The 27,875-nt window shown below is 42.0% G+C and overlaps 1 protein-coding gene across 6 annotated transcripts in view; it reads left to right on the top strand.

Annotated features, from left to right (window-relative positions):
* TJP2 (tight junction protein 2) overlaps nucleotides 1-27,875 on the top strand; it is a 123,920-nt gene that overhangs the window by 8,457 nt on the left and 87,588 nt on the right. Inside the window, exons 1-2 of one of the 6 annotated variants that reach the window (XM_068551822.1) lie at nucleotides 10,176-10,213; nucleotides 19,778-19,898. The exons of 1 other annotated variant lie outside the window; for it this stretch is intronic. Coding sequence is in view for 2 of the 5 variants with exons in the window: in XM_068551815.1 (XP_068407916.1) it covers nucleotides 14,579-14,694; nucleotides 19,778-19,898 (237 nt within the window). In the remaining 3 variants the exon portion in view is untranslated. Of the gene's footprint in view, nucleotides 1-10,175; nucleotides 10,214-10,235; nucleotides 10,259-14,553; nucleotides 14,695-19,777; nucleotides 19,899-27,875 lie in introns of those variants that run through there. 4 more of the 6 variants (XM_068551821.1, XM_068551815.1, XM_068551814.1 and 1 more) reach the window with 4 other exon arrangements.

The following is a 27,875-nucleotide window of genomic DNA, read 5'->3' as shown; positions in this document are numbered from 1 at the left end:
CTGAGGAGACAAAGGCCAGTGAGGCCCCCCAGCTCCATGTAAACAGGGGACCGAGGACACGCCTTTTCGCCACTTCTAGGAAGGCCAGCATTACCAGGTAGTGGGATGGGCTGCTTGGGGACAGGGCCAAGTGTGGACTTGCCTTCATAAGATAAGGGGTCCCTTTAGTCCTTCGGGCCACAGTCCTGGAGTCGTGACTGGCCCTCTCCCTCTCGCCTGTTACCATGAATCATAGTCAACCTAGAACCCGAGGAGCTTTGTAAGCCGGAGCAGGAGTCCTTTGTGCAAGTAGTGGCCATCGAGTTTTAGTTTTCTTCCTTTCACACCTTTGCCTGCTCAGCTTAATGGCTTAAAAAATCTGTGCTACCAGGTGTCTGGTCTCCTTAGCATAACTTGGTATAAGCCTATTCTGAGGGTGGATGCTGACAGCCCATGCTGTGAAGGTCAGAAGGTTTGCTACAGAAAAGAAATCCAGGAAGGGCAGCGGCCCACCGCTATTGGGTCCTGTGAAGGTGAGCTGTGTCCCACCCTCCCTGCAGTTTCACAGACGTGAGACAAACATCTCCTCATTTTATTTCTTATTTTTCTGAAAGGAATCCTTATTGTACCTGAGGATATAAAGCACTTCTCTTGGGCTTTGGAACAAGGCCAAAACCTGCCCCACAGTGTTCTGTGTTACCATCTGGGGGCACCTGCTGTCAGCAGAGGGAGAGGGTTTAGTATCAGTGGGTGTTAACCCTGCCCAGCTCTGCCTGTGACTTGCTGCTGAGCTCAGGTGCTGAATAGCCACCGCCTACTTTAGACTCACCTTTGTGTCCTCCATCCCACTCAGCCAGTTGCACAATTTTACATTCCTGTGGGCCCAGGGTGTGCAGTTCCTCTGGTAATGGTCAGAACTGGACAGGAAGTATTTCTCAGTCCTGCTTCTGGGAGAGATTGTGTCTCGGGATATTTAAGGTCACCTCCAGTTTCAATGATTCACTAGGAAGACTCACAGGCTTAGCATGTAGTCATAGTCACCTCTATGATTATTACAGTGAAAGAGCACAAAGCAAAATCAGCAGATGGAAAGAGTACACGATCGAAATCTGAGAAAACCAGGCACAAGCTTCCAAGTATCTTCTCTAGATAGAAGATCTATCTATCTTCTCAGTAGAGTTACGCAGGACATGCTTAATTCCAATAGACCACATGTGTGAAATGTTGCCAGCCAGGGAAGTTCATTAAAGACTCAGTACCCAGGGTATTTTTTCTGGGGACTTATTATGTTGGCATCCTCTGTGGAGCATGTACCAAAAGTTCAGACTCCCAGAAGGAAAGCAGATGTTTAGCCTAAACCGCATTATTTGTGTAAAGAGTTTACGGACAGAGAGCAACTCTAATCAGTCCTGAGAATGGTGGAAGATTCCTCAAATCCAAGTTCCCTGACACCATTCAAGGGCCAGGCTTGTAAGCAGGCCTCTCAAAGGATGTTAATGCTTTTGTGCACAGATGGGACGAGGATGGAAAGCAAGGACGGTGGCAGAAGCCCTTGCACTTGGAGGAGGGGTCCGTCCATGCAGCTTCAGAGGCTGGTTCTGTAGGAGTTTTTCTCCCTTTGACCAAAGCGGCAGAGGGTGGAAGTGAACTTGGGTTTTGCACTCAGATCTTGGCTTTAGGATGATAATAGGGACTCCTTCACTTCAGGGACAGAGAAGGGTGAGAGGGCACATTGGCAAAGAGTTCAAAGCCCTGTTCATTCATGTGTTCATTCATTCTCAGCATGCCCTATTGATGCCATACTCTGCCAGGCCCTGTGGCAGCTGCTAGGGGTACAGTGATCAACAGAGCAAAGTCTCTGCCATCATGGGATCCTAGAGGGAGACAAATCAGTAAAGAGGCAATTCCATTTCATTATCATGGGGACATACCAAGGGCCCCAGGGCACCTACCCAGCCTTAGTGGGTGTCAGAAAGTATGAATTTTGTAATCAGACCAACCTGGGTAGGAATCCCACCTCCACTGCTTCTTACCAGTGTGGCCCCAGGAAAGTTAACCTAGGCATTTGGTGCCTAAGTTTCTTCATCTGAAAACAGGGAGAATTTCCATCCACCTCTTAAGGTCCTTGTGAGAATTAAACAAGGTAATGCCTGTGGGGAGCACTTATCTCGGTGGCTGGCACAGAGGACATGTTCACTATGTAATGGTTCAGCCACATCTAGGCAAGGGGAAGGGTGTGTTAGCAGGAGGGGGTGCAGAGCCTAAGGTCAGAAGGCGTCTCTAGCCCTGAGCTCATGGGTGCACCGCAGGCTTCCTTCCTGCCAGCTCACCCTACTAACCCATCTGAGAACATTCTTCGCTGTTTTGCTTTTCTGGCTCTTGGGGATATTTTTCCCTCTGCCTGGGATGCCTCAGCTCCTTTTGCCGCCTCAGGAATGCCTACTCATATTATTAAGACCTAACTCAAGTACATTTTCTGTGAAGACTTTCCCAAGCCAAGCCCCTTGGACAGGATTGTCCCCTCTCTCCTTTGTCCCATCCCTGTTCCATGGTCACTCGCCTCCCTACTGCAGCATGCTGGGTTGCAGTTACTTGTTGCTCCATTCAACTGGATGGCTCTGGAGGGCGGGGACAGTTTCGTATTATTTGTATGTACAACATCCATCAGAGTGTTGGATAGGGAGCAGCTCAGTGGTTGTCCCAGGAGTGAATGAATGAATGGAGTATCGGGTTGGACTTAGAAAACCCAACAGGAAATGGATACAATGTCAGCAAAATAGGTATCTGCCTTCAGAGCAGAGCTTACAGTCTAGTGGGGGAGATAGATAGTACACAGGTATAATTAGAGAAGTGACACAAGGGAAACAGAGTCTGGCCCAGCAGCAGGTGCAAGGGGAGCGGGAACAGAGAGAAAGTGGCGGTCCAAATGTTGATGCCCTGGGCAGTGTGAGGTTATCTTCTGGATATCTTCTGGAGCGTGGGTGGCGTTGGAGGCTGGAAGGACTGGTCAGGCAGGGAGCCACCCCAGGAGACCCAAGAGTCCATCATGGATCAAAGGATACCAGCACCTCAGCTGCCAAAGGGCAGGAGATCTAAGTGGACACTTGGAAGGTTGAAGTGGTCCACTTGGGAGCATGGAAAACTGGGGTTGAGGAACGCAGGGTTGATTGAGGAAGTGGCACCCGGTGAGCTGAACAACCTGTGGGCTGGATCTCCAACCTTATTCTGCTCAGGCTTCCATAACAAATTACTGTAGCCTGGGGGGCTTAAACAACAGACATTTATTTCTCACATTTCTGGCGGCTGGAAGTCCGAGATCGGGGTGCCAGCATGGTCCGGTTCTGGGTGAGGGTTGTCTTCCTAGCTTGAAAAAGGCAACCTTCTCACTGTGTGCTCACATGGCCTTTCTTAAGTGCATGCGTGTGGAGAGAGAGCCATCTCTCTCCATCTTCTTATGAGGGCGCTTATCCCATCATGAGGATCCTACCTTCATGACGTAACCTAAACCTAATTTACCTCCCAACACCCCACCTCCGATTACCATCATGCTAGGGATTAGGGATTCGATTGATGCATTTTGGGAGGGCACAAACATTTAGTCCATAATAACCTGGGCCAATAAATATTTGCTGAGTAAATAATAATCATGGCTAGCGCTTAGATAGCACCTCAGATGGCTAAGACCCTAAGTGTTTTGCATATACTTATTCAATTTAATTTTCACACAACTTTAATAAGTAGGTGCCATTTTTATCCCCTATATACAGACGAGGAAACTGAGGCCCTGGAGAGGTATAGAGGCTTGACCAGGTCACACAGCTAATTAAATGTGAAGCTGGGATTCAAACCCAGGCAGTCTGGTTCTAGAGAGCAGGGTTTTAACCATTATACCCTATTGCCTCTTAGGAAGTAAACCCTAATATTATTGGGTATCTATCATACGCTGATTCCTGAGAGAGGAGAGATGCTGCAGATACAGGGTTGGGTATGACATCATATCTACCTTCTAGGCCATCATAGAATGCTGAGAGAGACAGAGCTGTGATTTTTGAAGTCAACTGAAATATACTGAGGCCAACAAGGAACTTTGTTTCACCTTTCTTTTGTAACTGTAGTACATAGAACCATTGGCAGAGGCAAGTGTTTTGCTATTTCAGATGTATCTGGTGGCTGAAGTGCTTACAAAATTATATATATTGTTTAGGAAATAGTGGGCTGACTCATCAAATTAAAACTATTTTTTTTTTTTTTTTTTTTTTAATTTATGACTGTGTTGTGTCTTCGTCTCTGTGCGAGGACTTTCTCTAGTTGTGGCAAGTGGGGACCACTCTTCATCGCGGTGCGCGGGCCTCTCACCATCGCGGCCTCTCTTGTTGCGGAGCACAGGCTCCAGACGCGCAGGCTCAGTAACTGTGGCTCACGGGCCCAGTTGCTCTGTGGCATGTGGGATCTTCCCAGACCAGGGCTCGAACCCGTGTCCCCTGCATTGGCAGGCAGATTCTCAACCACTGCGCCACCAGGGAAGCCCAAAACTGACTATTTTTACTAGAGTTTCTGAAGTACTGATAATAATTAAATGATGGTAACACATATCCTAAAATTTATAATACTATCAAGATACAATTTGAGAAAAAGTAGAACCACTTATATGAAAAAGTTTTTTTAACTAAAAATAAATATAGATAATTTAGAAATATTTTACAGGAAAATTTAAGACAAAATGACTTTAAAAACCTTGTGGTGTTTCAGGATCTTGACTATTCGGGAAGCTCATGTATATGTGGAAGCTCAGTAAACCCAGGAGGTAACTCACTTTTATTGTCTGGATGGGGGTGTCCAGGGGAAAACCCAGCCCATGAGGAGGAGAAGGAGGACAGTGACCCCTAGGTGGGAAGCCAGCTTGGTGATGGTTGTGGAGAGGCAGAGCTTCCTGGAGAAGGAGAGGGAAGAGGATGTCTTCTTGCCACAAACTCCACATTTGGATCCCCTGGAAATAGCAGATTTGGGAAAGAGGAGGTGAGGGAAGAGGAAAGCCTATAGCCAAGAGGGGGTTAGAGGGTAGGGGTGAGATATCCTTCTGTTTCAGAGGAAGCAGCACTTCTGCTAGGGATCAGGAAGCAGATGTTCTGTCTGAATCCTCAGTTGCATGGAGGTCCACTCAAGAAGGCACTAGAACAGAGTAGGAAAGAATCAGACGTGGGCTTGAATATCGGCTCTGCCACGTAGGAGCCGTGTGATCTAGGGCAGGTTTCTCAACTCTAAGCCTTAGTTTTCTCTTTGTAAAAGGGAGTCAATAATATTGCCTTCTCCCCGAATTGCTGTGGTTCAGGTTTCATTGCTCTTACGGTTATTTTTTGTCTCACGTCTGCACCCTTCTGTCTTGAGAGAAGGAGGTTTTGTCTAGCCTCCCACACTCAGCCAATGATCATAAGCTCCTTCTGAAGGAATAGAATTTGGCTTGAGAAGAACACGGGGTCATTGCAGCTTAGCTTCAAGGTCTCCAGCTCCTCACAGCCACAGCTCAGCTTGTTGTTTGCTTCAGACCTTTCCACCTCTTGCTCTGCCTCAACAGCTAATATCCCAACAGGCTGCATTTCTTTCTTGTGAAGGAGTCACATCATCTCATTTCCTCTCTCCTGAAGGTTTGGGGCTGCACTTTCACTCGAGGCTTGTTCAATCTGACATCACTAAGATGACCTGTTGAGTCTGCTTTTCTGTTCTCTTCTTCTGCAGCATTGGTATAAATTGATTTTTCTCTCCATCTTGGGTGGTGAGATGCATGCTTGGTTTTGGAACATTAGTTTCCTCCTGGGTCTTCATGCCCGGTCATCAACATTATTGCCATCCCCTGATTCCAATTTATTACCCTGTTCTCTTCTCCAAGAGAAGCTGATTTTTTTTAAAATTTTTATTGAGATATAGTTGATTTACAATGTTGTGTTATTTATATATACATGTATGTATGTATATATACTTTTAAAGATTCTTTTCCATTATAGGTTATTATAAGATACTGAGTATAGTTCCCTGTGCTATACAGTGGGTCCTTGTTTTTTTATCTATTTTATATACTTTATAGTAGTATAAATATGTTAATCCCAAACTCCTAATTTATCCCTCTCCTCCCCCCACTCCCGCTTCCCCTTTGGTAACCATAAGTTTGTTTTCTGTGTCTGTGAGGGGAAGCTGATCTTGAGTCATCAGTCCCACCAGACACTTGATCTAACTCCCCACACAAGCCCTAGAGTGCCGTTTAGAGATCCCAAGTCTTTCTCAGTTGCTCGTAATAGTTTTATATGGGATTTAACTTCTTCCTCTTTTATTTTATTGGATTCAGCTTCCAGAGAACAGATCTTTCTCACGGTATCAGACATTGGCTCATCTTGAACATGACGCATTTTCTTTTCCCAGCTGATTTGCTATAAAGCATGTATGCTGGATCAAATCACAGGCTGGACATGTCCAGGCAACTCGCCTCTTCTGGGCTTTTATCTTTTTCATCTCACTTGATGAGGGCTTTCCTTTTTTTTTTTTTTTTTCCAAGTTTAGGTAGCATTATGGATTGAATTGTATCCCCCCCCCACCCAAGTTCATATGTTGAAGTCCTAACCCCAGTACTTCAGAATGTGACCTTATTTGGAGATAAGGTCTTAACAGAAGTAATCAAGTAAAATTGAATTCATTAGGGTGGGCCCTAATCTAGTATCACTTGTGTCCTTATAAGAAGAGGAAATTTGGACACAGACACGTACAGAGTGAAGATGATGTAAAGACATAGGGAGAAGGTGGCCATCTATAAGCCAAGTAGAGAGCCCTGCCTCATGGGCCTCAGAACTTTTTTTTTTTTTTTTTTTTTTTTTTATTTATTTTATTTTTGGCTGCATTGGGTCTTTGTTGCTGCGCACGGGCTTTCTCTAGTTGAGGCGAGCAGGGGCTACTCATCGTTGTGGGGCACAGGCTTTTCATTGCAGTGGTTTCTCTTGTTGTGGAGCACGGGCTCTAGGCGCGCAGGCTTCAGTAGTTGTGGCACACGGGCTTAGTTGCTCCGTGGCATGTGAGATCTTCCCGGACCAGGGCCTGAACCCATGTCCCCTGCATTGGCAGGTGGATTCTTAACCACTGCGCCACCAGAGAAGTCCCTAGAACTTTGATCTTGGACTTCCATCCTCCAGAACTATGAGATAATAGATTTCTGTTATTTATGGCACCAGTCTGTGGTAATTTGTTACGTCAGCCCTTGCAAACTAATACAGTCAGAATAAGAAATTCTGCCTGGAACCAAGAGAGATGTTAACACAGCAGCTGTCATGCACACTCCACCATCTCCCACTGATGTCCCAGGAGAGCGAGACAGGGGCTCACATCATCAGGTTCTTCTGCCTTGAACTCTGAAGTGTCTCCTGGGTTTGCCAAAAGTACAGCATTGAGGCAGGATGAGGCTCCTCCAGGGGGGCCCATGCACTGAGGCTCTGTGGCCAGCTCGGCCACAACACTGTGATCACTAAACAGGCTCTGCCTGGGAGCAAACCTGTGTCTGACACCCAGGCAGACCACCACTGGGGTGGATTGGGGTGGAAGCCAAACCTGGATCAGTGTAGAAGCCAAACCCACCAACACTGCCCCAGACTCCTTCTTAACCTTTCATTAATCTTCTCCTTCCATGGCCCAGAGGACCCACCCTATCCTCTGCACATGCCTAAACACATAATTTAAATTCATTGTGGTTCTACTTTCTTTTTCTTTTTTTAAAATTAATTAATTTATTTATTTTTGGCTGCGTTGGGTCTTTGTTGCTGTGCACGGGCTTTCTCTAGTTGCAGCGAGTGGGGGTTACTCTTCATTGCGGTGCGCAGGCTTCTCACTGCGGTGGCTGCAGAGCATGGGCTCTAGGCGTGCGGGCTTCAGTAGTTGTGGCTTGCAGGCTCTAGAGCGCAGCCTCAGTAGTTGTGGCGCACGGGCTTAGTTGCTCTGCGGCGGCATGTGGGATCTTTCCGGACCAGGGCTTGAACCCGTGTCTCCTGCATTGGCAGGCGGATTTGTAACCACTGCACCACCAGGGAAGCCCTGTGGTTCCACTGTTGAGAGATTAAACAGAAAGTATTTGAGAGAGAGCAGAAGTAACCTAGCCAAGTCTAGGTGGTTCAACCAAGAAGAGCTTTCTGGAAAAAATGAAGACGTAACTAATTAAGAAGGAAAAGAAAATAACACACACACATGACATATATTTTATGCTGGACATTACATGTGCTAAGTGCTTTACAAGTAAAAACTGATTTGGTTTTTTTTTTTAATTTTCCCTGTTTATTTCTTTTTTTTCCCCTCCAGTTTTATTGAGATATAATTGACATACATACAGCACTGTATAAGTTTAATGTATACAGCATAATGATTTGACTTACATACATCATGAAATGATTATCACAAGTTTAATGAACATCCGTTATTTCATATAGATATAAAATTAAAGAAATAGAAAAAAAAATCTTTTATGATGAGCGCTTTTAGAATATACTCTCTTAACAACTTTCATATGTAACATACAGCAGTGTTAATTATATTTATCATGTTGTACATTACACCCCTAGTACTTATTTATCTTATAACTGGAAGTTTGACCTTTTGACCACCTTCATCCATTTCCCCCTCCCTCTACCCCCACCTCTGGTAACCACATATCTGATTTCTTTTCCTATGAGTTTGTTTGTTTGTTTTTGAAGTATAACTGGCCTACAGTGCTATGCTAGCTCCTGGTATACAACATAGCGATTTGGTATTTCTGTACATTTCAAAATGATCACCACAATATGTCTAATTATGATATGTCACCATACAAAGATATTACACAGTTATTAACTATATTCCCCATACTGTACATTTCATACCCATGACTCATTTATTTTGCAACCTAAAGTGTGTGCCTCTGATTTAGTTTTTAAAAGCCCTATGAGGTCAGTGTTATTATTAGCCCCACTTTACAGATGATGAAATTGAGGCAAAGAAACATTAAGTGACTTGTCCAAGGTCACACAGCTAGTTAGTGGTGGAGCTGGACTTCAGTCCTGGGCAGTGTCATGCCACAGTTCATGCTAAGGAGGTTGGGGGCTGGTGTCGGCAGGTGGGATGTGGGATTATGTGAACTTCTTCTCTCTAGCCACTGGCCACAGACTGCTGGATCTCAACACTTCACACCTTGTGTAGTCCCTACCAAGTTCCAGAGACTCTGTCCCTTTCCGAAAGTTGCAGAGCAGAGGTGACTGATATCCTCTAACCCAATGAATGGCCAAGCCCTTAGTGACTTAAACCAGCTCCTGTCAGTGTTCTAAATTCTGTGCATTGCCACTGCTTATCTGCTCCCAGGCAAGAGACCTGCCAGAATCCTACAACTCTGGGTTCAGAGTAGAAATGGAACATGAACACAGTTTCTACCAACAGTAATAAGGAGTGAATTTCCCTCACATAAGGAGTTGAAAGTTTTTTATTTCTTAGGAATGAGGGTACTTATAGAATTACTATGTATTCAAGTTATTTGGGAGGTACAGTCAAGTGATTTAAATTTTGGCTTTTAATTATTCAGTAGCAGAGATTAAAAATTTGTGAAATATGGTAAGGGAGAACTTCCCCAGTTGGTGAGTACCACCTGAGCTGGGACCCTTTCCTCTGCTCCCTATAGCAGGCCCGGAGACCCTACTTTCTCTTTTTGATGGTTTCCATCATTCACTTCAGCCCCTAGGTTCCTGTACCCTTCAGTCAGTCTCCCTATTTTCCCCACAAAATCACTCACCCTTGGGCTTTTCTGTAGCTGCAGGGGAGGGTCAGAAGTTTGTAAGTACTCCTTGTGCTTGCCTGCAAAGAAATGAGGATTAAGGAAGGTTTCTTACAGAGGTATTAGGAATGGAAAAAGAAGGACAGATGGGAGAGATGGAAGGAAGGGAGGGAGATGATATCCACTGACTAAAAGTACATCATCTCATTTATTATTTAAAGCCACCTCTGCACTGTGGTCTTCTTGCAGCTTTACAGATAAAGAAATAGGCTCAGAAGGGTCAAGTAACTTGTTCAAGGTCATATGGTGTTAAACAGCAGAGGTGGGATTCAAATCAAGTCTTCCCATTTAAACTCAGCTCTTTCCCTGTGTCACGGGTTTGGTATGACTGGGCACCCCAGGAATGTGTGAGGATGGCTTCAAGGTCTCATGCCAGGAGAGCCAGGAGGAGGATGCAAGAAACAGGAAAAGGCAAGAAGCAACTGCTGCTGGGGGCTGGGCAGTGGGTTCCTTCAGGTAGATATTGGGTTGGGTGGGAGGACAGGGTTGAAAGGACAGACTTGGTGACATCCAGTTGAAGGTAATAGTATAAACCCAGTAGTGAGTGCATTTTGAGACTGGCTATGAAGAGAGAAGACTAGTATGAGGTGACCGGGCGTTGGCGGGGGTGGGGGGAGAAATGGGGGTGTGTGTTAAATCTAGGAGATCCGCAACTAATCTTGAACTCTTTGTAATTCTCTTACACCATGTAGTCTGTTTTTCTTACAGTGTTCTAGTGGCTCATCTGAGTAGCAAACATGTAAAGATGTATTCTATATGAAGCTACTGGGGGTGGGGGGTGGGGATGAAATTATGCCTAAAGTCATATAATTTATCTTATGTGCAGTGGAGTTTAAAAAAAAAAAAAAAAAGGACTGTTTCCCCGACTCTTCTACTTTTAGTTAAGGCTTTTTTCAGCTCCCTGAAAAGCAGACCACACCCTGTATAACAGCCTGTTTGGGGCATTAGTTCATTTCCATTTTTATACTTCTAAAGCACAGGAACAGTTAGAATACCCCGTGAAGAAGGATGTCGACTGTTTTTCTCCCGCAGAAATAAGTAGAAATAATCAGTTCAAAGGGAAGGTCAGTCTTATCTGTGAATTTTTATATTCAATTTTGATTATTCAGAAAGAGAACTTGAGCATCCTGACTTAAAAGTTTTTTGGATCATGTATATTTAACAATTTTTAAAAAATAAATAAGTGATTTTTAAATCAGATAGTTGTAGTTATAAAGAATTTCTAGAACTCTAGAAATTGGAATTAACCAAGTTAATGAATATTTCCGAAGATGTTATAGAATTACAAAGAAAATAGCCTTATAATTACATATCTGGATGGAGTGTTTTGGCTAGATTTATTTTCTTCTGTGTTATTGTCCTCATGTACTATTATGAGGAAGTTCATACAAAGATGACAGTTTTTAAAAATAAATAAATAAATTAGAAAACTGAACAATCTTATTTGTGGAAGAAAAGCAAATTCTTTCTAATTACTTGCTAAAGCAGAAATTTTTTCCTAATGAAAGACCCAATTTTAATCTTGTATGACATCATCATAGATAAGAATCACTTTGTAAGAGTTATTACGTTAAATGCATCAGAAATTCCTACAGAAAATGAAACTAATACATGCCGATTGTAAAGTATTGTCACTTTCACTGTAGTAAAACAGCTTCCAACGGATAACAAGTTTAGCTTGATTTTTGTTGTTGGTAACTCAGACTTCATTTCTTGTTTGAGAGGGTTGTGTAGTAATTTTTATCACGTGTCATTAGAAATACAATTTGTTAGAACAAAGACTGTTGTGTAAGTATAATTCCATCGTCCTGTATGATTAAATGAGGGCTGTATTGGAGCTTTTTTTGGCAGTGGCAGCTGTAGCCAACCAAGTTCAGCCCATAAAAGAATTCCTGTGACTAACTGGTACTAATTGTTTGTAAAACAACCAGTGGGAGTAATATCATGAATGCTATGGAAATGGAATATTCCAAGATCAAATGGTTTGTCCTTTGTTTTCACCACTTACTTGTGGTCAGATTATATTACAGTATCCATGGGAGATTCATTCCAGGACCCCCAAGGATACCAAAACCCAGAGATGCTCATGTCCCTTATATAAAATGGCATAGTATTTGCTTACAACCTACACACATTCTCCTGTATACTTTAAATCATCTCTAAATTACTTATAATATCTAATATAGTATAAATGCTACATAAATAGCTGTAAATACAATGTAGATGCTATGTAACTAGTTGTGAGTACTATGTAAATGCTATATAAATAGTTGCCAGAGCTAGGCAAACTCAAGTTTTGCTTTTTGAAACTTTCTGGAATCCTCCCCCCAAAGGTTGGTTTTATCTGTGGATAGTAATCCTCAAATGTGGAGGGCCGACTGTAATTATATAATCGGGCCAAGTGAAGCGGGGGCTTTTAGCCTGTTGCTGGGGTTTTGGAAGATAACTTGGTGTTCATCTGTTCAGGCCTCTAATAAAGAGGGAAATTGAGGCTTAGAGAGCAGTTGAAGTGTTAAGTTACCGACCTTGAAACTTTTTTTGCTCACACACCCCATCAGATTTTTAAGCAGACTCTATAATATATATGAGTATATTACTTTATAAATTATATACTTTGGGAACTAAGATCCTGCATACTTCAAGGCGCAGCCAAAAAAAAAAAAGATATACTTTTATGTAATTTAAAATATACAGTAAGTTCCCTACATATGAACCTTCACATTGTGAACTTTCAAAGGTGCGAATGTGCATTCTCATGCCCAATCATGTAAGTTCGTTCCCATGTCTAGCATACATTGTCACATGCAGCTTGCCCTCCGTCTCCTATTGCTGACGATCCTTCAGCTCTACCATCTCCCACCTCCTCTCCCTCCTCCAGTCAGTAACTCTTCTTGCCTGTTCACTTGATGCCAGCCCCTGTATGCCAGCTGTTGTACTGTACTACTGTACTTTTCAAGGTACTGTACTGTAAGATTAAAAATGTTTTCTTTATTTTTTGTGGGGTTTTTTTATGTATTAGTTGTGTGAAAAGTATTATAAACCTATTACAGTACAGTACTATATAGCCGATTGTGTTAGTTGGGTACCTAGGCTAACTTTGTTGGACTTTGAAGAAATTAGACTTACAAATGCGCTCTTGGAACGGAACTCGTTCATATGTAGGGGACTTACTGTATTAGTTCCTAAAGTAAACATTACAAATATTTAATAACATAAATGCTTAAACTAAAATTTTAATAGACAAGAGACAAAAAAGAAATAGATGGTTTAATATTTTCTTCCCACACCCCAAAGATTGTTGGCATATGCACCTTACTTTGGAGACCACTGATTTAGGTCCCTTAAGTTAAAAAAGAAAAAAGAAACTTGCTGTTAAGGAAAGAGAGAGACTGTGGAAGAAGAGTTCAAGATTTGGGGGAATGTGGAAGGGTTTGGGACACTTATTCACTGTGAATATCTAGGTTAGTCAGAAGTATTACAGGGCGACTCTCTTTGATTTTACTTCCCTTCTGTATATGAGTTTGTTTAGACAAGGAGCAGTACAACTCGTATTGCAGTAAATAGAAAAGAGAAAATAGCTTGAAGAAGTGGTCAGGGAGGTGTATAAATCAGAACTCTTTCAGAGCGACAAAAACTCAACTAAAACTAAATTTCACAAAAATCAATTTATTATCTTAATAAAAGTGTACCTAGGATCTCCTAGGATGACAGTTATCTTAGGCACAGCTGGATCGAGAAACTCAAATGATGTCATCGCATTTCCCCTGGTGCTGTTTCTCAGCAACTAGTGGAGAGCCCTCTCTACCTGGCGGGGAACATGATTGCTAGCAGCTCTAACCTCCTATCAGCCCTGGTTACCAACTGCAGTGGAGAGAGGGCATTTCTCTCTGAATGTCTTATTTTCAGCCCCGGGGAGGACTGGTCTACCCAGGCTGGGTCATGTGGACTGTGGCCCCTTAGGTGGGCCGTGTGATGGACCATCCACCTTTACCCCATGAAAAGAGGGTAAGAAAAGTCCTTACAGCTGAGAGGAGACATTTATAAAAAAGGGAGAGGGGTTCGATTCTGAATATCTCCAAATAGTTATTATTTCCCTGCTAGCAGAGCTCACCTCTGTTGGGTTTTAGAGGTATTTAAAAAGATACTAAAAAAAAAAAAAAAAAAAAACAGAATTGTTTCTCTGTTAATTAATCTTTGCTTTGCAATTGACTCAAGCAAAAAGTTTATAGCATTTAGAAATGCATTGCCATAAATGACAACTGGAACTCCTTTTTCAGTGTCAAGCGCAGCCTTTTAGAGAGAGGTATTTATAGAAGGAGCAGATCTGCTTCTGATTTTAGTTCACCCAGAGGCACGCAGGCTTTTTGGACCAATTATTATTTTATTACTGGACCTTGAGATAAATCTCGTCCTGTGCCGTTAGTACTTGAAGGATTAGTGGCCTCAAGGATTTATGTGTGGATTAATTGGGGATTGTACGTTAGATTGCCGTGTTTAAAACCACCGTCATCCTGCAAATCATTTTCATTAGTGCTTTATTCAAAATCCTCTAGCCTTATATAATACTGACGTCGCAGGGAAGTTTATTTATTTATTCGTGGTTTGGCCTTGGCCTCGCCCCCATGCCTTACCCCCTACAGTGGAGTGTAATAGCTCTGCCTAGGGGTACGCTGAGCGTCTAAAAGCAGAGCAGCTTCCGGTATTGCAAAGATTACTTCATCTGCTTCAACGGAACAGTGCCCAAAATTTACTTGACCTTGTACTGAGAGAGACAAGATGAGGTACAAGAAATATACAGCTATTCTGGAAGCAGCAGTTGGTATCACCCCACTTAACAAAAGAGAACTTCTACCTGAGAGCAGAAGACACGTGAACCTTTGGCAGCACCCCGGGTAAGCAGTGGAGACCAGAAGATGCTTTGTGTGTTTCCGGGGCCTAGATGGAAGAAAGTGTCATCCCTGACATAAGGGTAATAGATGTTGAGTTCTTCGTTGAGAACTTGTTTCTTTCTTTGCTTTTCTTTTTGTGTAGTTAGCCTCCCATTTATTTTAGTTCTTATCAGCATTTTAAATAACATTGCTCCCCAAAGCAATTTATACATTTTATCTCGTTTATCATATTCATTTTCTAAGCACACTACCTTTTTATGGCTAAAGTTAAATTCCATTTCAAGTTCCATCTGAGCTCAGATTCCAAATTTGTGTCATCTCAGCAAATGAGAACTTGTCTCTTCCTGGCAGATATGGCTTTCCCAGACTGAATTAAAATAGTCAGTAATGAAATTCATGGAAATAATACTCTAAGAAAATTCCTGGTCTAGCAGTCAAGAAGATGAAGTAATGGGTGTGTCTAGAGCCCATTTTTACATTCAGATATTTTAATTTCATGATTTTGAAATTTTTTTTACATGGTCTACAAACGTAGCAGTTCTTAAAGATGAAGTAAATTGTGCCTTATTTTTTTTTTCCTTCAATGCAAGTATTTTTCTGACTGAAGTGTACATGCAGACTATGTTTCAGGTAAACACTTCTCTTGAAACAGCAGTCTTTGCTTCACATCTCTTTCTATAGCCCCACTGATTTACCATGTTGAAGAAGGGTTTCTGAGTGGTTAAGTGGCCTCAATCCTGACTTTATTCTCTGAAGTCCTTCATCTGTGTCTTTTATATGTTGAGAAGTTTAACTGAAGGTGTCTGTATGGTGCACAGTATTTTTAAAGACCAAATTCAATTTTTAAACTGAACAAGCCACACATTGGCACTCAAGGACCAACGTGAGGTATCTGTATAGCTAATGATATTTCTTTTTAAAAAATAGAAAGTCACTAGTTCATTTTATCATATAAACAACAGATATTCAGAAAAATAAGGAGGAAAAAAATCATCCATAGTCCCATCTTCCTGAAAGGATTACTGTAATCATTTAGGTCAGCAGTTCTCAAGGGAGGGGGTGCAGTGGCAGGAATTGTCCCCTAAAGGATATTTGGCAACGTCTGGTCACAGTTCTGGTTGTTCCAGCCCTTGGGGGTTGTGCGTGGTACTGGTATCTAGTGGGTAGAGGCCAGGTATGCTGCCTAACATCCTACAATGGACAGGACAGCCCCCGCCCCCCACAATAAAGAATTATCCAGTAAAAAATGCCCATGCTACTGCTGTTGAGACACTTGATTTAGGTAGATTCTCTTCGAATCTAAAAGGTAGTTTTTATTGGAAATAAATTAGGTATTTCTTTGGGAAGTTTCAGAGATGCTTTAGAATGGAATCCTGAGGCAGCATGATGATGACAAGGATGATTTTGCTGTTGTCTTGAAAGTCAAAGGAAGTGAGTATATGCGTAGAGGGTGCAAGAGGTATAGAGTGACCCTAGGAGAGGCATTGTGGGTCAGTGTTTAGTGATGACTATGGAAAACATGCTGTAATGACCAAAATGTGATTCCTCAAGTAGCCCCTAGAGATTCGGCATACCTTAGCCCGGCCCTTTGTCCCAGAATGACAGAAATTTAGAGCTGGGAGGACCTTTTGTAAGGGATGGCAAACAAGTTTCATAAGTCAGGCCAAGGCCTGCTGATGGGTGGACGACTTAGAGGGTCAAGTCAGGGAGGATCCCCAGGCCAAGTATGGAATATTGTGAATAATGAGGGATGTTTGTTCTGGACATATAATTTGGAGAATTGGGAAGCTGCAATACACATGGCTGATATCTTTACCATTCCTTAATTCTAATTTGGTCTTCGAATTTTACAAGTGTGAAACAGCCTCATTTGAGTCATCATGATCAAGGGCTTGGCCCTCAGACAGCAGCTGGATGTTCTTAGTTTCTGGCTCAGGACCATTCATTAAGGGATTAACCCTAAACAAACACACGTGATTCAGATGTGTAAATTGATTGCCACATTCTTTATTTCTTTTTGGAGATAACCTTTTCCGGCCATCAGAATGAGTAAGTACCCTAGGTAGAACCGCTTCTGGTTCTCCTCAATTCCCAAGTCTAGCCAGACAGAAGTCAAATTATTCATTCCAAAGTGATCCTTAATAAGGGAAGTTGAGTGTTCCTTTTTTTTTCTTAAGAGAACATTCCTTTAAGCCTGACGAAATAGCACTGCATCACAGGTCAAGATCTTCCTTATATCTGTAAAACTTTGAGTTCCTTGAATATACATGGACAAAACAGTATTTTGCTGATCCTCATTTTTTGTTTGCTGACTCTCTTATCACCTCACACAGCCTTCCTGTGGACATACAAATATCCCTTGCTGACCTTGTAGTAAACTCTCCTGGTATCCTAGGACGGATTATCTCCTACTGATCAATTTACTTAATGAGTTCTAAATCCTTCAGAGGCACCTTGATATCTTATTTCTCACCCTTTAATGTGCATATGAATCACTCTGTTAAATGCAGATTCTAATTCTGCACATGTGTTGGGGCCTGAGAGTCTGCATTTTAATATGCTTCCAGGTGATACTGTCAGTTCAGGTGATGCCCACACAGTGGATGGTCCAGATGATGCTGGTGCTTCAGTCATGAACCACACTTGGAGGAACAAGCATCTAGAGAGGCACTTTCCATGATATCCTACTTGTTCTCTCTTGACCTCAGAGTTCTCTGATCTTCCTGAAAACTTTCTGTCCCAATACCTTCCCTCCCTGCAGCTGTTAGACATCTCAGTGGTAAGAAGGTAGGTGGTTGGCTGTGCTTCTACAGAGGGAAATCTGCCCACCAGCATTCAGACTGGAGATTTCTATTGAGCTGGTTGACTGAATAGTGGGGCCAGTATTTCTTCCAAGAATTCTATCCCTTTCATACTTTTCAAGAAATATTCCAATTGCTGCAACTTACATATAATACTGCATAGTATTTAAGAGCAGCTCCTTTTGTGTTTTAAAACATAATTGGAAGTCAGGTCATGACTGAGTTTTCAAAACCTCAAGGAATTCTTTCACCACCAACCCCCTCCTCCTTTTAGTACTTTGTCTTGCTGTCTGCAAACAGGCCTGTGCTGGGGCTTCTACTCTGCAAAATGTAATCACATGGTAGGCCAGAATTGGCTGAACCAACCAATTGACTGAATATTGCAAGTTTATTGAAGCACAGATTGGATGTCTTACACATGTGTATATTGACCCTAATGCCCGGCAAGTGACAGGTGCACAGCAAATATTTTGCCAGTGCTTACTTGGTTTTAGCATAGCCACAAATGAAAAAAAAATTTTTTTTAAAGAATTGACATCCATTTACAAAAATACTGAGCCACTTATGGATTTCCCTTTTAAAATTTTGTAAAGTTTTCCAGCACTAACTCCTGTTACCTGATAAAAATTTGCATATTGAACACCAAGAGTATTATTTAGTTTTTTCTTCCAAGCTTATTATTGACAAGGTAGCCCTAGTCAATAATAGTGTATTTCAGAAATGGCTGATTGTTATTGGTGGTTCCTGCACATGTCAAAAACCTCAGGCAATATCATAAAAGAAAGTTAAAATCAGGATGTTGTCAAAATTCAGAAAACTGATTTAATTCAAAAGCAAGCCATTTCAGTAAAAGAAGCAAACTCTCTTTGGAACTGACACCTGTAGGAAAATTTCATATTAAGGCCAAAAGCATAACCAAGCCCACCTTGATCTGCTGGGCATTTATTTATCGTGGGAAGTAATAATAGAAACCATATATGGGCTGGGCTGTAATCCTGTTGCTTGCTTTGTAGGATATCCAGATGGCTCTGCTTTAGCCTGTGCCCACATTTCCTGCTGATCCTTGGAGAAGGGAAATGTGTCCCCTGCCTGTACAAATAGAATGGACACTATCTCTTATTTCTGTTTCATTGTGTAGGGAGTGTTTTGCACAGATGCCACAATATCACTTTGTCTAGCAAACAGAAGAGTGTGTCCAGAACTGGTGAGAAGCCACATTCCTCCTCCCACTGTTAGCGCTCTCTGCGATGCCCCACGTGAGGCTGCCGGGGCCCAGGCCCAGCCCAGAAATGAACTTGCCTCCTTGTGCTGTGTGAAAGGCACATGCAGGATTCATAAAAATGTCCGGAAAGGGTTTTCTCAGGTTTCCTTGGGATGAGGGGTAAAAAGAAAAAAAGTATATGCCATCTTTTCTGATTCGGGGCAACCCACACATAAATATATAGAGACGAGCCAGTATTGTAATTACCTTTTAGTTGAAAATGTTTTTTCTACTGTATATTTTAAAATGGTAAATTTTATGTTAAGTGTATTTTACCACAATTTAAAAAAAGTTTTCTCTAGATGTTTTCTCACCTGCTGAGTATTTTTTTTTTTTTTAACCTGAAAAGTGAATTCTTATAAGAGCTTGATCCTCAGGATGGTCCTCAGGTAGATTCATGGTGGATTCAAACTTCACATGATTACTCATTTTTTTTCTATTTTTTGAAGACTGGAAACATTAGGGGCAGCAATTTCACTCAGAGATATATTTCCAGGAGAAATGAAAACTAGGTCCATGTACACATTTGTGCATAATAGCTAAAAAGTGGAAACAACGAACCAAATGTCCATCAGCTGTAAAGTGGAGAAGTATGATATATCCATACAGTGGAGTGAAGCTCTGACACAGGCTACAATGCAGATGCAACTTGAAAACATTCTGCTAAGTGAAAGAAGCCAGTCACAAAAGGTCACGTATTGTATGAGTTCATTTGTATGAAATCTCCAGAAGGGGTAACTATATAGAAACCCAAATTAGATTGGTGGTTGTCTAGGGCTAGGGTGGGAGAGGGGAGGGAATTGGAGGATTAGGGAGTGATATCTATGGGGTCCTGGGTTTCTTTCTTGAAGTAATGAAAATATTCTAACATGGATTGTGGTTATGGTTGCACAAGTCTGGGAATATATTAAAAGCCATACTGTAAATGGGTAAATTGTACAGAATGTGAACTTCAGTGCATTTCGAAGATCTTGCCAAGCTGGGAATGACTGTGCTGGATTTTTAACAACACTGTCTTTTTCAGGGTGCGAAGTACCACATTATTATCGTCTCCCTGTGAGTGGGATTGGCACCCCAGCAGCACCTCCTGGCACAAGTGCTCCAGGAAACACAGACTAGTGCCGGTTGACAGCCTGCTTTACCAGGTACTTGCTTTTTCGTCTCTCATCGGCCTAGTTACTGGCTTTCCACCACCAAAAGTGTGATGTAAATTATGTCACATCCTAGAAGTCAAGGCCACCATTTTCGATGTTGCTGATAGTGAAACTGTTTAATATACAAGAAAATTTAATTGTAATGGCCTATTTCCCAAAGAACAGAAAGATCTTACCTGCATTTATGATCTGAATTGATAGGTAATTTTGGGCGAATGCCAACTGAGGTGCTTCCTGCTAAAGCATGTAAGTCCAACCCCCGTAGTTCAGAATAAATGCCTAGCAAGGTATTTTGATGTCTAGGGTTATAGGTCATTTTGGTAGGTCACGTTTGTTCTATTAGCTTTGAGGTAGCAGAATTATATAACAGTGGTAAGCACTTTGCTGAAAATAAAAAAGACAGCAGTCACACTGGCTTCTAAAGATTAATTATGTACAGGCTTTTAGCAAAATAGGTGAGTATTATCTATTTACTGATTCAATTTTAAGTACGAATTAAGTGGGATTTACAAGGTATTAAATTTTATTTTGACAGATGCTGGGATGTATTTGTTCTCAGTTACACTTTAACCACTGATTATAGGCCTGACCATGGATGGCAGGAATGGGGTTAGAATTTTTTCCGTGTGCTTGTTTCATAATTCCTGTCTGTTTAAGCTCGAGGACCCTGCTGGGGTGGATTCCAGCTGCATGTCAGCAGTGGAGTTTAGTGGCGTGTGAATAGCAGATAGCTGTTCAAATCCTAGTGTTCCTGCCTTCCGACTCTGTGATCTTGGGCACATCTTAATGTCTGAGAGCCCCAGATCTGTAAAAAGGGAGTGTTAGGGAATTCCCTGGTGGTCCAGTGGGTAGGCCGCTGCGCTTTCACTGCTGAGGGCATGGGTTCAATCCCTGGTCAGGGAACTAAGGTCCCCCAGGCCGTGCAGCGCAGCCAAAAAAAAAGGGAGTGTTAACATGGAGCTGAATGAGTTAACATATAGCAAGCACTGGGCACAAACTGAGGCCTTAACCGAGGCCTTTCTTGGAGTCTAGTTGTCCAAATGGGGACACTTGCGTGGGGAAGTCCTTAGTGTCCACTGAACTGACAGGGCTGGGAGTGGATTTTGTTTACTGAGATGTTCTCTACGGAGCTCGTAAAGGTTCCAAACATAAGACAGATGCTTGCCCAGACCCCGGAAGTGGTTTTCCTGAAAGTAGATTTCTAGGTAGGATCTGTTGCTTTAGTCAAATGACTTAGAGGGGCGGCATGGAGTATGGCAAAGGAGGGGTTGGAGCCGGCATTGTCTTTGGAGGGAAGGATCTTTCTGACTCAAGCAAGCCCTTTCTGATAAATATCTCCCTGGTCTGATTCCCTACACTAGTGACCACATTCCCTTCAACATCAGTTTGGTTTCCCAAGTCAGCGTCTTACTCCAAAGCTCTTTCATGTATAAACACTGAAGCTTGGGTTTCTGGGTAAATTAGCCTCAGGTGAGCTTGGGTGGTGAAGTTTTCCCCACATGACTGTAGTTTCAAATCCAGCAAACATTTATTAGGAGCCTTTGATTTGCCAGGCACTGGGCAAGGTGTTTTCACCCATCTTGTTTATCCTCAGAACATTCCTGAGGAGCTATTGCCAGCTCCCTTTTGCAAATAAGGAAACTGAAATGCAAAGATTTTAAGTGGTTTCTCCAAGATTGCATAGCCTCTGATTCCTAAGTTCAGTGAGATTCCTGTAGTAGCAGCTGTTTTCTATACTAACTTTACAGAGCTTGAAGACTTAACTCCTAAACTAGGATAGTAACAGGTTTTTCTCAAGGGCCAGTTCTGATCAACTGATAGTGGCTGCCTGGAGTTAAGGATTCCTAGGTGCTGTGCACGTTTGTTGAGTAAGAATGTTGTGATCCATAAGCAATGTCTGGTATGGGTGGAGGAGGGTCCCTGTAGAGCACACTCTTGACCTGAGGTTTCTGATCGTCAGCTTCTACCTGCAGCTGTCCTCCTTTACAATCTTGGAGTCTCTGGAGAGCACTATTTGCCTGGCACTTGTTTGTTGCTACTTTAAGGGGCTTTGGTGTTCACTTTTCTGATGTGGCAAAATCGCCTTTGCCTCTTTGCTCTCAGGAAGGATGCTAAGAGTCTGGGCGGAGACTCACTTCCTAGACATGGCTTCTCACTGTTAGGTAATTTAGATGCTTTAGGGTTATTACCAGCTCATCCCATAATATGGGCATAGAAAAGTGAGTTGAAGGTGAAAATTAAAAACTTTTACTTCTGTGCCCCTGGGAGCCCCTCTGCAGTGCCCTCTCCCCTGGGGGCTCCTCATCAGTAGGGATACCTGGGGAGCTCACACCAGCAGCCCAAGCTCTTCATATGGAATTGGAGACACTCATCACAGTAGCTCTCAAATTTTAACTGCATCAAAATCACCTGGAGGGCTTGTTAAACCACAGATTCCTGGGTCCCACCCCACGGAGTTGCAGCTTCAGTCAGTCTGGGGTGAGGCCCAGGAATTTGCATTTCTAACAAGTTCCCATTCAGGCTGATACTTCTGGTTTCCCAACCGTGCTTTGAGAACCACTAACTTGGACGGTACTTTTTTTTTTTTTTTTTTTTAATTTTATGGCTGCATTGGGTCTTCATTGCTGCGCACGGGCTTTCTCTAGTTGCGGCAAGCGGGGGCCACTCTTCATCGCGGTGCGCGGGCCTTTCACTATCGCGGCCTCTCTTGTTGCGGAGCACAGGCGCCAGACACGCAGGCTCAGTAATTGTGGCTCACGGGCCCAGCCGCTCCGCGGCATGTGGGATCCTCCCAGACCAGGGCCCGAACCCGCGTGCCCCGCATTGGCAGGCAGACTCCCAACCACCGCGCCACCAGGGGAGCCCTGGGAGTCTAATTTGGGATCAGTAATTACATTGCTGTGTGAAAAGGGCTGCACTCACCCTATACTGTAAGCAGAAGGCCTGAGGCAGTGATTATCTGACAGGAGGCCTCCTGGGGGAGGTGATATTCGAGAGGAACCTGAGGAGGGAAAGTTGTTGGCCAGGTATGCAAAGAGGGGAAAAGAAACGCGGGGAGCAAGGCTGTGCATCAGGGGCCTGGACATGCTGCACTGAGTGAGAAGAAAAGTTGTTTGTGGTGAGAATTCCATTGTAATTCTGATAGGAAGTGAAGTATCAACCTACAGTAATAAAGATGAAAGCTTTTTGTTTATTTGGATGCTTATTACAGTGTACTTGGTACTGTGCTGTTTTACCTGCATTGTCTTCATTGAAGTGGAAGAAAAATAAAAATAATAAGTGTTTATTTTTACTTTTGAATGTGTTAGTTATAGTCTACCATGTTTTCCAAACAAAAATTAGAGTGCATGGTTCACTTATGAATCAGCAAGACAGACTGGTGGCCATTGGCCTATCTCTGGAAATCTGAGATGTCTGGACATTTTAAGTATAGCACATAGATGAGTAATAGTCCATCTAGGTTCTGAAACATAAATTTAACTATACTCCTGCATGTTTTAGAGAGCCCAGAACCCAAGAATTCAAAGATGACTAGGGGCTTGTGAACCCAGAGCCCCACCTCTCTCTTACTTTTCACAGCCACATTTCTTAAAAGGAATCTGTGTACTTATCACCCTTTTTCCTCCCCACCACCTGCCTCTCTCTTCAGCACTTCATCCTCCATCTATTCCAGACACTCAGGGATCCAGTAACTGGCTTCAGGTACCCTCTAGGCTAAGCACAGCACTGCCTAAGGAAATTTTCATGGACAAGGGCTCTTCCGTGGCTGAGATATGCAGTTGAATTTTCAATCAGCGGTTACATTGTGTGTGTGTGTGTGCTGCCTTTATTGGGCCCCTGGTGCTGTGGCTGTGTGGGAAAGGCTGGAGTAAGCTTATTTTATGATTCCCATTATAATAAAATAATGCAATTAGCCTCTGGCTGGGAGGAGTGTCATCACTGGAGCCCTGATTTTGGTACTTCACATTTTCATTAGTTCAGTGGTTGATGACAGTGATTTTCAGTTCAGCCAAAATTTTGATTCATTTAGAGGTAATCTGATTGTAGGACGAGATTAGACAAAATACTCTGGACAGGAATTCCCCCACCTAATCCTAATTTTATTGATATTTGAAAAAATTTATTGAGTTTTGAAAAAATATACACGATTATTTGATTATAATTATTATTCATATTTGACATTGATATTTGCAATATAATTATTGATAGTCAAAAAATCAAAATAATTATATATGTATGATTATTTTTAGTTCAGATCTTAAGTCTGGTAACTAAAATAACTGTGGCAACACATTTTGAAAGAGGCTTCATAATACATTAAAGTTAAATTTGTCTCTTCTGATGGCTTTAGCTCAGTAGAATACATATGTCAAGATTAGAAAAAGAAACAAAATACTTTAGCAAGTGGAAGATGGCTCCAGCAAAGGCAGAACTAGATCAGGGAGAGAGAAGATAGGTAAAATATGAAATGTCATTGGAAAGAATAGCTATTGGGCTGGCTAAAAAGTTCGTTTGGGTCCAGCTTACGAAAAACCCGAACGAACTTTTTGGCCAGCCCAATGAAACTTTATGTGATTTAGTGTACAGAATATAAATCTAAGAGAGCTTTGAATCTCTTGGAAATAAATCTTGATTGATTTGTTTAAAAACTTAGATAATAACTATGGAGGCAGGAAAAGCTGAAAGCCCCACACATTCCTGAAATTGAATGAAAAATTTCACTCTTATGTTAACCTTGCCCTCATGGCCCAGATGAGCAAAAAATTTGATGTACCTTCTATGTACATAATTGTATTCATTAGGGTCCCCCACCCTGCTTGCTTCTCTCCATTACTCTAGGAATGTGGGAAATACCTTGATATGCAGTCTTAGCCTCCAAGGACACTGCCAGGCAAGCTCTCCCAGAGATTATGAGACAGAAAGGCTCAGACACCAAAGTCAGGTGTTGCAGTCACACGATTTATTCAATTTGAAAACATGCAGTGAGAAGCAAGGGGAAAAGATTCGAACATTTTAACATAGTTAGGTTAGGATATTAATAGGGTGAAAGGTCCATATTCTGGAACCTGTGCTTGCAATCTTTATATGTCCTGTCTCTGTGCGGTGTCAGCTTTCCCCAGCGATGGTGTGGTCACAAAGACCAGACCTGTGGTTGAACAGGGGTCTTAGCAGATAAAAGGTGTCTGAAGCCAGCATAGGCTTGCTCCATCGGAGGGGTGCAGGGCAAGTATACCTGGCCAATAGCTATAGCTCACTAGTAATTTCTCTGCGTTTTGGGGCAGAGTATACATGGAGCCAGAATTGGACATAATGGGTGTCACCAATGGGTGATCAATTTAGGATGATTTAGCTGTCAATCTGGAGGCAACATGAGCTGGGCTTTATTATGTATCATTAATATTTTATTAGATATGGAATATTTATTATTAACAATAATATAAAGTTATAAAAATATATTATTACATTATATTATATCTAAATAAATACAATTGTAAATTAGATATTATTACATTTATTAATATTTTATTCAATATGAATATTTACGATTTACTTTGTCCTTCCATCAGAGCCCTTCTATTTATAAGTGACATTCTTATTTGTTTCATTCTTTTCATCTATATTTAACATAAAAAAACACTCCATTTATTTTGTTTTTTAGCATATCTTACACGTTACTAACATACTACGTACACTATACACATCTTTTTTTTTTTTAAATTAATTAATTTATTTATTTAGGCTGCACCAGGTCTTAGTTTCATGCGGACTTCTTAGTTGTAGCATGTGAACTCTTAGTTGCGGCATGCATGTGGGATCTACTTCCCTGACCAGGGGTCGAACCTGGGCCCCCTGCATTGGGAGCGTGGAGTCTTACCCACTGGACCACCAGGGAAGCCCCGTACACTATACACATCTTATGAATTGTGCCTGAGTCTTACAAACTACTTGCTTTCTCATTGTCTATGGAAAATCTTAGGAGTTTCATCCATCTGATTTTTACCTTGTCCTCTATACCGTTTTTAAAAGAACTTTTAAGTATTTATTCAGCAAATTATGGTATATTCATACAAATGGAATATTATGCAGCTAGAAAAATGATAATATAGATCTATATTGCCATGAAAAAATTAGTCAAACAATATTCCTATGTAGAAATAACAGGTAGCAAAAGAGCGTATCTAGTATAGTCCCAGGTGTATAATGTTATGTATGATATCTACATGCTTACCTGTGCATGGAGGTACCTGGAAGGATGCTCATACAATTATTAACAGTAGTTTGCTCTGGATGATGACACTTTAGTTGTATTTTACTGTTTTTTGTGTGATCTACTGTATGGTTTGTGTAAATAAACAAGTATCATTTATTTAAAAATCACTGAAATCCAAACATATGTGTGTATACAAATACATATGCAAATCAACATACCAAGAGGATTATAAGATCAGACCCTTTCTTTTGTAAACCAAAGACGTTTTGCAAGTAGAGAATTATTTTCTGACCTTCGAAATGTTTTACCTCCCTTCAAAATGGTAACCTTCCTGTCTTGGGTCAGAGGATTGTAACAATGTCCCCTTAGCAGAATGTCCTAAACCTCCCTGATGATAAGACTCAGCCTGGTGGGTACCTGCTAAAAATGTAAATTTCCCCAGGGCCCTTCTCAGATCCACTGAATCAGTATCTCAGGGAGGGACCTGGGATGCCTCAGGTGATTCTGATCATCAGGAAAATTTAGGAAGCTCTTCTTATAGAAACAAATGCTACGAGCCATGTTTCAAGCTTTATCAAATGCCTCTAGGAAGTGCCTTTCCCAGGCCCAGCTTCCTTTGTTTTAAGAGGCCTGCACTGTTTTGTGTGGCTGCCCTGGAAAACTGTCTGTTTGCAGCTTTTTTCTAAGGCCCCTTTCAGGTCTGAGGATTCTTTGACAGTCAAGGAGACACTTCAACAATTTCCATCTGTGTCTATCAGGGTACTGAGTTCTTAGGGCTAGAGGATTCTGGTGATAATTTTTTTAAAAGAAATTCAGGTGTTGCCAGGGACCCCTCTGGTCTCCCTGGAGGACTTGTGTATCACGTGGACAGTCCCCTGGGCCTCTCTCACCTTAGATTCCCTCCCTTGCATGGGAGATGAGGGCATTTTTCCTTAAAAAGGAAAATTATTACCTTATTAAAGTGTTTTTCTTAAGGAACTTATTCTGGGAGAGGGACCGCTGGAATTCTTAGCACCAGAATCATGTTTGAATTGAGAATTCTAATTCCTGGCTCACTGGCTGGAGTCAAACGACATTTGCGGCATTTACCTTTCTAATATTGTACGGGAAGATTTTCACAAATATTCCTCAGCATTGTTTGTTCAGTTGTTGTGTCAGCAAAACCCCTCTTAAGTTCTGTTAAAAGGAGCCAAAAGGAAAACAACAATAATAACAACCAAAGACCTACCTCTACCCCAACCCTGTGCCATTGTTTTATTGCTGTAGAGGCAATGAACTGAGGGGCCGGAGAGCAGTGATGAGAATGGGCTTTGAGTCCAGTAGGTCTGGAGTGTTACCCACCATCTACTCGGTGATGACCTTGGGCAGGCTGTTTTCCTCCAGGAAGTTTGGTTTCCTCATCTTAAAGTAGGGCAATAATACCAAATGTACAGGCGCAATGGGAGGATTTACATTAAATGAATTAAAATAGTGTTTGAAAGATTTGCGGCACACGATGTGCATTTAATCAATTACTTTCTATCCAGGTTTTTTTTGTTTTTTAATGGAGGGTTAACAAGCGGCACCTGTCCCTGAAGAGTGTGGATTTTATATACTCTGCAATGTAAATAGTAATAAAATAATTTTTAAAAATGTCAAAACGCAGAGCACAGTGCCTCTAGGACCCAGGGCACCTTGCCAGGAGGGGAGGGTTCCCCCACAGGCAGAGCGCTCTCTCTAGCAGGGTCTGTCCAGATGAGACCATACCCCAGAAAGTG

Source organism: Eschrichtius robustus, chromosome 10 (genome assembly GCF_028021215.1).
Source record: "Eschrichtius robustus isolate mEscRob2 chromosome 10, mEscRob2.pri, whole genome shotgun sequence".
NCBI lineage: Eukaryota > Metazoa > Chordata > Mammalia > Artiodactyla > Eschrichtiidae > Eschrichtius > Eschrichtius robustus.
The sequence above is the reverse complement of the archived record's forward strand: the minus strand, read 5'-3'. Positions and strand labels throughout refer to the sequence as shown.